This window comes from Oncorhynchus mykiss, chromosome 1, assembly GCF_057628025.1.
Source record: "Oncorhynchus mykiss isolate SJ-2025 chromosome 1, ASM5762802v1, whole genome shotgun sequence".
Classification (NCBI taxonomy): domain Eukaryota; kingdom Metazoa; phylum Chordata; class Actinopteri; order Salmoniformes; family Salmonidae; genus Oncorhynchus; species Oncorhynchus mykiss.
This window is the reverse complement of record NC_143022.1, coordinates 8,623,444-8,635,638: the sequence shown is the minus strand read 5'-3', so window position 1 is coordinate 8,635,638 and position 12,195 is coordinate 8,623,444. Positions and strand designations below refer to the sequence as shown.

The 12,195-nt window shown below is 44.3% G+C and overlaps 1 protein-coding gene across 2 annotated transcripts in view; it reads left to right on the top strand.

The window, feature by feature from the left end:
• Positions 1 to 12,195, top strand: part of LOC110529671 (run domain Beclin-1-interacting and cysteine-rich domain-containing protein) — a 56,506-nt gene that overhangs the window by 7,768 nt on the left and 36,543 nt on the right. The window contains exons 2-4 of one of the 2 annotated variants that reach the window (XM_036986914.2): positions 7,413 to 7,566; positions 8,493 to 8,576; positions 11,641 to 11,800. In XM_036986914.2, coding sequence (XP_036842809.2) covers positions 7,413 to 7,566; positions 8,493 to 8,576; positions 11,641 to 11,800 — 398 coding nt within the window. Of the gene's footprint in view, positions 1 to 7,412; positions 7,567 to 8,151; positions 8,375 to 8,492; positions 8,577 to 11,640; positions 11,801 to 12,195 lie in introns of those variants that run through there. The other variant, XM_090236240.1, reaches the window with a different exon arrangement.

The following is a 12,195-nucleotide window of genomic DNA, read 5'->3' as shown; positions in this document are numbered from 1 at the left end:
TTCAAAGTAGCCAAAATCGGGAATTCGTTATGTACTCGAATTTCATTAAAAAAAAATTGTCGTAAATATGAATTATCATACTATACGTATGATTTCTGTCATTCTCAACACCGTGGCTGGACGCCCTAATCAGGTTACGCACCCAATGCATATGGGTCTGGTACATTTCTCAAATATCCGTTTTAAAATGTCCGGTGCCACAGTTTCTTAAACAGAAACCCTGGTGTTGTAGTGGTGTGTGGGGAAGAGACGGTCAGTTCCAGCTACAGTTGCTGCTGACTTGAGGAAAAAGAAGGAAGTCCTGGAAATGAGCTTGGACGTTGTCTGTTGTGTCTCCTTTTAATGTCACGTGTCATGAGAAACCGTGAACTGCCTTTTCTTGCAACCCCCAAACCCAACAAAGCAGTAATCGATATATAGAATCAAAAATAACAAGGTAGAACAAAAAACTCACGAGAAATAGAAATAAGTAGAACATGAGAAAGCAAGAAGCTGTGTACAGGGTCAGCTCCAGGGTCAGCTCCAGGGTCAGTTCCAGTACCATATTAACAACAGATAGGGGTAAGGTGACTATATACAGGGTCAGCTCCAGGATCAGCTCCAGGGTCAGTTATAGTACCATATTAACAATGTGCAGGGATACTGGAGTGGTAGAGGTAGATAGGTGTAGGGGTAATATACAGGGTCAGTTCCAGTACCATATTAACAATGTGCAGGGATACTGGAGTGGTAGAGGTAGATAGGTGTAGGGGTAATATACAGGGTCAGTTCCAGTACCATATTAACAATGTGCAGGGATACTGGAGTGGTAGAGGTAGATAGGTGTAGGGGTAAGGTGACTATATACAGGGTCAGTACCATATTAACAATGTGCAGGGATACTGGAGTGGTAGAGGTAGATAGGTGTAGGGGTAAGGTGACTATATACAGGGTCAGTACCATATTAACAATGTGCAGGGATACTGGAGTGGTAGAGGTAGATAGGTGTAGGGGTAATATACAGGGTCAGTTCCAGTACCATATTAACAATGTGCAGGGATACTGGAGTGGTAGAGGTAGATAGGTGTAGGGGTAAGGTGACTATATACAGGGTCAGTACCATATTAACAATGTGCAGGGATACTGGAGTGGTAGAGGTAGATAGGTGTAGGGGTAATATACAGGGTCAGTACCATATTAACAATGTGCAGGGATACTGGAGTGGTAGATAGGTATAGGGGTAAGGTGACTAGGCATCAGGATATATGACAAACAGAGTAGCATCAGATGAATGATTGTATGTGAATGCGTGTGTGTAGAGTCAGTATAAATATGTGTGAATGTTGTGTGTGTTATTTTTTTTAAATGTATTTGTAATAATGACAATTACAACAATACTGAATTAACACTTATTTTAACTTAATATAATACATCAATAAAAATCAATTTAGCCTCAAATAAATAATGAAACATGTTCAATTTGGTTTAAATAATGCAAAAACAAAGTGTTGGAGAAGGAAGTAAAAGTGCAATATGTGCCATGTAAGAAAGCTAACGTTTAAGTTCCTTGCTCAGAACATGAGAACATATGAAAGCTGGTGGTTCCTTTTAACATGAGACTTCAATATTCCAAGGTAAGAGGTTTTAGGTTGTAGTTAATATAGTATTTATAGGACTATTTCGCTCTCTACCACACTATTAACGCCCACCCCGCTAACTAGCTAGCCATTTCACATCGGTTACACCAGCCTAATCTCGGAAGTTGATAGGCTTGAAGTCATAAACAGCTCAATACTTGAAGCACAGTTAAGAGCTGCTGGCAAATGCAGGAAAGTTCTGTTTGAATGAATGCTTACGAGCCTGCTGCTGCCTACCACCGCTCAGTCAGACTGCTCTATCAAATATCAAATCATAGACTTAATTATAACATAATAACACACAGAAATACGAGCCTTTGGTCATTAATATGGTTGAGTCCAGAAACTATCATTTCGATATTGCTGTTACATTGTACAGCCTTCAATGTTATGTCATAATTACTTAAAATTCTGGGAAATTAGTTTGCAACGAGCCAGGCGGCCCAAACAGTTGCATATACCCTGACTCTGCATGCAATGAACGCAAGGGAAGTGACACAATTTCACCTGGTTAATACTAGAGGTCGACCGATTATGATTTTTCAACGGCGATACCGATTATTGGAGGACCAAAAAAGCCCATACCGATTTAATCGGCAGGTAAAAAAATAAAAAAAAAAATAATAATAATAATAATAAAATAAATACATGTATTTTTTTATTTTTAAATATATATATATATATAAAATAATAATAATACAAAATAATAATATTTAAATGTAGTTGTAATCATGACAATTACAACAATACTGAATGAACAATTATTTTAACTTAATATAATACATCAATAAAATCAATTTAGCCTCAAGTAAATAATGAAACATGTTCAATTTGGTTTAAATAATTAAAAAACCAAAGTGTTGGAGAAGAAAGTAAAAGTGCAATATGTGCCATGTAAGAAAGCTAACGTTTAAGTTCCTTGCTCAGAACATGAGAACAAATGAAAGCCGGTGGTTCCTTTTAACATGAGTCATCAATATTCCCAGGTAAGAAGTTTTAGGTTGTAGTTATTATAGGAATTTTAGGACTATTTCCCTCTATACCATTTGTATTTAATTAACCGTTGACTATTGGATGTTCTTATAGTCACTTTAGTATTGCCAGTGTAACAGTATAGCTTCCGTCCCTCTCCTCGCTCGAACCAGCAACACAACGACAACGCCACCATCGAAGCAGCGTTACCCATGCAGAGCAAGGGAAACAACCACCCCAAGGCTCAGCGAGTGAAGTTTGAAACGCTATTAGCGCGCCCTAACTAGCCAGCCATTTCACTTCGTTTACACCAGCCTCATCTCGGGAGTTGATAGGCTTGAAGTCATAAACAGCGCAATGCTTGACGCACAACGAAGAGCTGCTGGCAAAACGCACAAGAGTGCTGTTTGAATGAATGTTTACGCGCCTGCTTCTGCCTACCACCGCTCAGTCAGATACTTAGATACTTGTATGCTTGTATGCTCAGTCAGATTATATGCAACGCAGGACACGCTAGATAATATCTAGCAATATCATCAACCATGTGTAGTTAACTAGTGGTTATGATTGATTGTTTTTTTCTAAGATAAGTTTAATGCTAGCTAGCAACTTACCTTGGCTTACTGCATTTGCTTAACAGGCACTCTCCTTGTGGAGTGCAACGAGAGAGAGGCAGGTCGTTATTGCGTTGGACTAGTTAACTGTAAGGTTGCAAGTTTGGATCCCCCGAGCTGACAAGGTGAAAATCTGTAGTTCTGCCCCTGAACGAGGCAGTTAACCCACCGTTTCTAGGCTGTCATTGAAGATAAGAATGTGTTCTTAACTGACTTGCCAAGTTAAATACAGATTAAATAAAGGTGTAAAAAAAAAAAAATTGGCCATTTCGATTAATCGGTCGACCTCCTGTCAATATTGCCTGCTAACCTGGATTTCTTTTAGCTAAATATGCAGGTTTAAAAATATATACTGTGTATTGATTTTAAGAAAGGCATTGATGTTCATGGTTAGGTACAGTCATGCAACGATTGTGCTTTTTTCGCAAATGCGCTTTTGTTAAATCATCCCCCGTTTGGCGAAGTTGGCAGTCTTTGTTAGGAAGAAATAGTCTTCACACAATTTGACTGATTAACCTGCCATTCCGATTAATCGGTCGACCTCTAATTCTCACATACACTATATATACAATAGTATGTGGACAGCCCATCAAATCAAGCACACAGCCATGTAATCTCCATAGACAACCCTTGGCAGTAGAATGGCCTTATTGAAGAGCTCAGTGACTTTCATCATGGCACTGTCATAGGATGCCACCTTTCCAACAAGTCAGTTCAAGGCTCTCTGCCCTGCTAGAGCTGCCCCGGTCATCTGTAAGGGCAGTTATTGTGAAGTGAAAACGTCTATAAGCAACATTGGCTCAGCCGTGAAGTGGTAGGCCACACAAGCTCACAGAACAGGATCGCTTAAGTGCGTAGCGTGTAAGAATCGCATGGCCTCGGTTGCAATAGTAACTACTGAGTTCCAAACTGCCTCTGGATGCAAATTCAGCACAATAACTGTTAGTCGGGAGCTTCGTGAAATGGGTTTCCACGGCCGAGCTTCTGCACACAAGCCTAAGATCACCATGCGCATTGCCAAGCGCTGGCTGGAGTGGTGTAACGCTCGCCATCATTTGACTCTGGAGCAGTGGAAACGCTTTCTCTGGAGTGGTGAATCACGCTTCACCATCTGGCAGTCTGACGGACAAATCTGGGTTTGGTGGATGCCAGGAGAATGCCTCCTGCCTGAATGCATAATGCCAATTGTAAAGTTGGGGGCGGAGGAATAATGGTCTGGGGCAAGTTTTCATGGCCACTTAGTTCCAGTGAAGGGAAATCTTAACGCTACAGCATGCAAAGAATCAAAACTTTTCTGTACTTTCAACTTTGTGGTAACAGTTTGGGAAAGGCCCTTTCCTGTTTCAGCATGAAAATGCCCCCGAGCACAAAGCGAGGTCCATACAGAAATAGTTTGTCGAAATCAGTGTGGAAGAACTTGACTGGCCTGCACAGAGTCTTGACCTCTACGCCATCGAACACCTTTGGGATGAACTGGAACGCCAACTGCAAGCCAGGCCTAATCGCCCAACATTAGTGCCCGACCACACGAATGCTCTTGTGGCTGAATGGAAGCAAGTCCCTGCTGCAATGTTCCAACGTCTAGTGGAAAGCCTTCCCAGAATAGTGGAGGCTGTTATAGCAGCAATGTTCCAACGTCTAGTGGTAAGACTTCCCAGAAGAGTGGAGGCTGTTATAGCAGTAAAGGGGGGACCAACTCTATATTAATGCCCATGATTTAAGGAATGAGATGTTCATCAAGCAGGTGTCCACATTTTTGGTCATGAAGGTATTCCTCTTATCTTGCCCAGGGCAATGAGTTGAAGCTGTAGTTCAGGGTATGCAAATGCCGATCTGATGTTCAAATGCTCTTGTCGTTTATATGAAATGATGGTGAATTCAATTTCATGAATATAAAGTAAGGATAAATGGAGCAAGAATCCCAAAATAGAAAATAGGGAAGTCGGAGCTCGCAAAACGGCTGCCTGATTTTTTTTTTTTTATCTCGCTATCAATTTCACTTTTGTTTCTCCTGCTTTTCTCCATGCAAGCGGAAACACCGCTCTATTCACTCACTCAGAATAACAATATACACTGAGTACACCAAACATTAGGGACACCTTCCTAATATTGAGTTGCTCCCCTTTTTTTGTCCTAAGAACAGCCTCAATTCGTCCGGGCATAAGACTCTCTGCAAAGCGTCGAAAGCGTTCCACAAGGATCCTTGCCCATGTTGACTACAATGCTTCCCACAGTTGTCATGTTGGCTGGATGTCCTTTGGGTGGTGGACAATTCTTGATATAAAAAGTGAAACTGTTGAGCGTGAAAAAACACAGCAGCGTTGCAGTTCTTGACACAAACCGGTGCGCCTGGCACCTACTACCAAATCCCGTTCAGAGGCACTTTAATATTGTCTTGCCCATTTCATCCTCTGAAATGGCACACATCCACAATCCATGTCTCTATCATCTCAAGGCTGAAAAATCATTCTTTAACCTGTCTGCTCCCCTTCATCTACACTGATTTTGAAGTGGATTTAACAAGTGGCATCATTAAGGGATCATCACTTTCACCTGGATTCACCTGGTCAATCTATGTCAGGGAAAGAGCAGGTGTTTTTAATGTTTTGTTTACTCAGTGTATTTACTTTTTGGAGTCAACTGTTTTTAAGAGTTTACGATTAGCCGTGGAGATTGTCGCCCACATCACCTTGGCTATGTACGCTAGAGCTAGTGTCTTAGATGCTCTGCACGGTCGCTATGTTGTAAAAACATAAAACAACTACTACTTTCTCAACCATTAGGAAACACTTATTTGCTAATCACATCTAGGCTAACTGCTATATTAATGACTTCACCAGGAGGCTTTTCTGTTGCACCAATAAGGGGTACTCTGAAAAAAACACCACCACCACCACAGCATGATGCTGCCGCCACCATGCAACACCATAGGGATGGTGCAAGGTTTCCTCCGGACATGATACTTGGCATTCAGGCTAAACAGTTGAATCTTGGTTTCATCAGATGAGAAAATCATTTTCTCATGGTCTGAGAGTCTTTAGCTGCCTTTTTGTCAAACTCCAAGCTGCTGTCATATGCCTTTTACTGAGGAGTGGCTTCCATCTGGCCACTCTACCGCAAAGGCCTAATTGGTGGAGTGCTACAGAGATAGTTCTCCTTCTGGAAGGTTCTCCCATCTCCACAGAGGAACTCTGGAGCTCTGTCAGAGTGACCATCGGGGTTCTTGGTCACCTCCCAGACCAAGGCCTTTCTCCCCCTGATTTTTCAGTTTGGCCGGGCAGCCAGCTCTTGGAAGAGTTTTGGTGATTCCGAACTTCTATTCGATGGAAGCCACTGTGTTCTTTGGTACCTTCAAGGCTGCAGAAATGCGTACACACAATCCTTGTCTCAGAGCTCTACAGACAATTCCTTCGACCTCAAGGCTTGGTTTTGACATGCACTGTCAACTGTGTGTGCCTTTCTAATCGATTGAATTTAGCACAGGTGCACTCCCAAGTTGTAGAAACACCCCAAGGGATGATCAATGGAAACAGGATGCACCTGAGCTCAATTTCGACTCTCACAACAAAGGGTCTGAATAATAATGTAAATAAGGTATTCCTGTATTTCATCTTTAATACATTTGCAAATATGTCTAAACCTGTTTTCGCTTTATCATTATTGGGGTATTGTGTGTAGATTGCTGAGGATTTGTATTTATTTAATCAATTTTAGAGTAAGGCTGTGACGTAATAAAATGTGGGAAAAGTCCAGGGCTCTGAATACTTTCTGAAGGCACTGTGTGTCTATGGTCTGAGTACACTATAGCTACTTAGCCTAGTACAATGCATATCATTAGGCGCTGTAAATGCAGTCCACAGCCAGTAGTTTGTAGTCACCATGGTTTGTTTTGGGGTCATTGCACAGTCAAATCAAATTTTATTTGGCACAACAGGTGTAGCCCTTACAGTGAAATGGTTACTTTAAAAAAAACCTTAACCCTTAACCAACAATGCAGTTTTAAGAAAAGTAGTTTGTTATGACAGTATATGATTGTATGGTTGTGGTTTTCTTCTCTGTCAGTCACTTGATGTGTTTATCTCTCTGCTCAACTGTCTGCTCTTGAGTGTTTTGGATGGAGCACGAGTTCATTCAAACCTGACTTCTCTCTCTCTTTTTCTCTCTCTCTCTTTTTCTCTCTCTCTCTCTCTCTCTCTCTCTCTCCCTCCAGGAGGGAACACTGGAAGCTGCTGTCTAGTCTGAAGACCACGGTGGAGGGCCTGGTGTCCAGCAGCAACCCCAACGTGTGGTCTCGCTACGGGGGTCTGCAGCGGCTACACAAGGACATGGACCACATCCTCAGCCACGGCCTCAAGCACGAGCAGGTCAGGCCTCGGGACTGACTACTCTTCTACTCTGGGCATTTTGTCGTTTTTTTGGGGGGGGAGAAAAGCTTGGCTTACACAAGGCACTGTTATTTGTCTGTTTTGATGCTCTGTCATGTTATTGTCATGGAGCATCTGCTCAATGGAACTTCTGCTTTCTTCCTTGCATTTTTATTTGAGTCAGGGTGCAAAAGAGTGATCAGGGAATTATATGCTTCAAGGTAATGATTTAAAATATTCCAACCTTAAAACATATAATTGTATGATATTTTATTAGAATCACAAAAACGATCTGATGATGTTGTGAAGTTTTAGTCAGAATTAGAACAATGGACCTTTTTTTTTGTGTTCCTTTTTTAGTATGTAAGCAGGGTGGGAAACAAACGATAAGAGGAGCTATCCACAGACGAGTTGTACTACCGTGTTCCTTACAGGACATTCTGTCTCCACCCGTGGAGGGAAGACACTGTTAGGCTGGCAGAACATTATGAAACGTGTTGCGGATTAAAGAACCAGTGTGTCTGTGTAGTGGAAAAACACTGACTGTCTGAGCAAGGCGTGGCTTAAGATTTGAGCTTTGTGTGTGTGTGTGTGTGTGTTATAAAGACTGTGTTAGCATTCTTGACTTTAGAGCAGCTCTCGTGAATAAACTGTACTAACTTTTTTGCATAAGCTGAGTCTTTACCTAATTATTATTAAACCCAGGGTTTTTTGCGAACCTCTGGGATTAGTCAAAGTTGATTGATTGTTAGTTATTATCGTTTGTGATTGAAAGTTCTCGTGACAAAGAGCTGCTGACAACGAACAGGTCATAATTGTTCTACTTTTTCTCAGATTCTATTTAGTATTTTTTTTATTTTATGCTGGAAGATTAGTCTCATACCAATGCCATTGTACTGTAGTAAAAGTCTGGTTTTGCGTTGCAGGTGTACTACAAGCAGAAAGACTACTGGCCCTTCGTGTGGCGTGTCCGCTCCGTCAGCCCTCACCTGGCCTCTCATGTAGAACAGGTATGTCAGCCCTCACCTGGCCTCTCAAGTAGAACAGGTATGTCAGCCCTCACCTGGCCTCTCATGTAGAACAGGTATGTCAGCCCTCACCTGGCCTCTCATGTAGAACAGGTATGTCCGCTCCGTCAGCCCTCACCTGGCCTCTCATGTAGAACAGGTATGTCAGCCCTCACCTGGCCTGTCATGTAGAACAGGTATGTCAGCCCTCACCTGGCCTCTCATGTAGAACAGGTATGTCAGCCCTCACCTGGCCTCTCATGTAGAACAGGTATGTCAGCCCTTACCTGGCCTCTCATGTAGAACAGGTATGTCAGCCCTCACCTGGCCTCTCATGTAGAACAGGTATGTCAGCCCTCACCTGGCCTCTCATGTAGAACAGGTATGTCCGCTCCGTCAGCCCTCACCTGGCCTCTCATGTAGAACAGGTATGTCCGCTCCGTCAGCCCTCACCTGGCCTCTCATGTAGAACAGGTATGTCCGCTCCGTCAGCCCCACCTGGCCTCTCATGTAGAACAGGTATGTCAGCCCTCACCTGGCCTCTCATGTAGAACAGGTATGTCAGCCCTCACCTGGCCTCTCATGTAGAACAGGTATGTCCGCTCCGTCAGCCCCACCTGGCCTCTCATGTAGAACAGGTATGTCAGCCCTCACCTGGCCTCTCATGTAGAACAGGTATGTCAGCCCTCACCTGGCCTCTCATGTAGAACAGGTATGTCAGCCCTCACCTGGCCTCTCATGTAGAACAGGTATGTCCGCTCCGTCAGCCCTCATCTAGCCTCGTAAATAGAACAGGCATGTTATCTCCTTCCAATGACGATTCACCCTGTGTCTATTATGGTGGATCCAGTACAGTTTGTTGTGACCACAGACATCAGTTGCATCCCAAATGGCACCCTATTCCCTACGTAGTGCACTACCTTATGACCCCTGGTCGAAAGAAGTACACCAAGTAGGGAATAGGGTGCCACTATGAGCCTTGGCCAAAAGAAGTGCACTAAGTAGGGAATAGGGTGCCACTATGAGCCTTGGCCAAAAGAAGTGCACTAAGTAGGGAGTAGGGTGCCACTGAGGCCTGGTGCTAATTTGATGCTAAATCTGAACTGGTAGGTCCACGGTTGACAATGAGTTTAAAAATAAGGACCATAGTGACTTTCTTACTTGGGTCATACTTCATCAACATCCTTGTCAACCTCTGCTGCTCTCTTCATTAACTACCAAACAGATCTCAGAACAGGCTACTGTTACATACCGAACAGATCTCAGAACAGGCTACTGTTACATAGCAAACAGATCTCAGAACAGGCTACTGTTACATAGCAAACAGATCTCAGACCAGGCTACTATTACATAGCACACAGATCTCAGAACAGGCTACTGTTACATAGCAAACAGATCTCAGAACAGGCTACTGTTACATAGCAAACAGCTGGAGAGACCGGGATCAGCCACAGAGAGAGGGGTCACCTGTTTATATATAATGGTTATGTGAGCACAGCTTTGATGTGAGTTTCTCTCTCATATTTAACATGTCATATGTCTCTATAAACAGTGTTGTAATGATGTGCAAATAGTTAAAGTACAAAAGGGAATATAAATAAATATGGGTTGTATTTATAATGGTGTTTGTTCTTCACTGGTTGCCCTTGTGGCAACAGGTCACAAATGTTGCTGCTGTGATGGCACACTGTGGTATTTCACCCAGTAGATATGGGAGTTTATCAAATTAGGATTTGTTTTTTTAAATCTTTGTGAATCTGTGTAATCTGAGGGAAATATGTCTCTCTAATATGGTCATACATTGGGCAGGAGGTTAGGAAGTGCAGCTCAGTTTCCACCTCATTTTGTGGGCAGTGAGCACATAGCCTGTCTTCCCTTGAGAGCCAGGTCTGCCTACAGCGGCCTTTCTCAATAGCAAGGCTATGCTCACTGAGTCTGCACATAGTCAAAGCTTTCCTTAAGTTTGGGTCAGTCACAGTGGTCAGGTATTCTACCACGGTGTACTCTCTGTTTAGGGCCAAATAGCGTTTTAGTTTGCTCAGTTTTTTTTATTAACTTTTTGTTTTCTCATGATTTGGTTGGGTCTAATTGTGTTGCTGTCCTGGGGCTCTGTGTGGTCTGTTTGTGAACAGAGCCCCAGGACCAGCTTGTTTAGGGGACTCTTCTCCAGGTTCATCACTCTGTAGTGATTTGTTATGGAAGGTTTAGGGGACTCTTCTCCAGGTTCATCACTCTGTAGTGATGGCTTTGTTATGGAAGGTTTAGGAATCGCTTCCTTTTTTAGATGGTTGTCAAATTTAAAAGGTATTTTCTGGATTTTGATAATTAGCGGATATCGACCTAATTCTGCTCTGCGTTCTCAATTTTGGTGTTTGTCCCATTGTGTGAATTCTTGGTTGGTGAGCCGGGCCCCAGACCTCACAACCGTAAAGGGTAATGGGTTCAATAACTGATTCAAGTGTTTTTCTCTCTCTCTATTGATTTCTCTCCTTCATCCTCTCATCTATTCTCCCTCTTTGTTTTTCTATTCCATCACTTCCCCTCTCTCTCTCCTATATACTCCTATTTTGTCGCTCTCTCCCTCTACCATCACCTCTCTCCTTCCCCTCTTGCTCGCGCTCTCTCTCCCTCTACCATCACCTCTCTCCTTCCCCTCTCGCTCTCTCCCGCTACCATCACCTCTCTCCTTCCCCTCTCGCTCTCTCCCGCTACCATCACCTCTCTCCTTCCCCTCTTGCTCGCGCTCTCTCCCCCGCTACCATCACCTCTCTCCTTCCCCTCTCGCTCTCTCCCGCTACCATCACCTCTCTCCTTCCCCTCTCGCTCTCTCCCTCTACCATCACCTCTCTCCTTCCCCTCTCGCTCTCTCCCGCTACCATCACCTCTCTCCTTCCCCTCTCGCTCTCTCCCGCTACCATCACCTCTCTCCTTCCCCTCTCGCTCTCTCCCTCTACCATCACCTCTCTCCTTTCCCTCTCGCTCTCTCCCTCTACCATCACCTCTCTCCTTCCCCTCTCGCTCTCTCCCTCTACCATCACCTCTCTCCTTCCCCTCTCTGGCCCTGTAGTTTAGTAAGCTGGAGCCTGTGCTGAGCAGTGGGCTGAAGAGTGTTGGGGAGGGTTACAAGGCCGAGCGCTGGCTGCTGCACAGCCTACAGGTCCACCTGCTGTCAGCCCAGCTCCGACCCCTGCTCAAACACCAGGGACACACGAGCAAGTACTACAACGGTAAGAGTGGGAGAAAAAACAGATTTGGCATTTGAACCCAACAAAAATCTGCCTGGTGGGTGGGGGAGTGAGGTTGGGTGGGGGAGTGAGGTTGGGTGGGGGAGTGAGGTTGGGTGGGGGAGTGAGGTTGGGTGGGGGAGTGAGGTTGGGTGGGGGAGTGAGGTTGGGTGGGGGAGTGAGGGTGGGTGTGAGGTTGGGTGGGTGGGTGGGTGTGAGGTTGGGTGGGTGGGTGGGTGTGAGGTTGGGTGGGTGGGTGGGTGTGAGGTTGGGTGGGTGGGGGAGTGAGAGTGGGTGGGGGAGTGAGAGTGGGTGGGGGAGTGAGGTTGGGTGGGGGAGTGAGGTTGGGTGGGTGTGAGGTTGGGTGGGTGTGAGGTTGGGTGGGTGTGAGGTTGGGT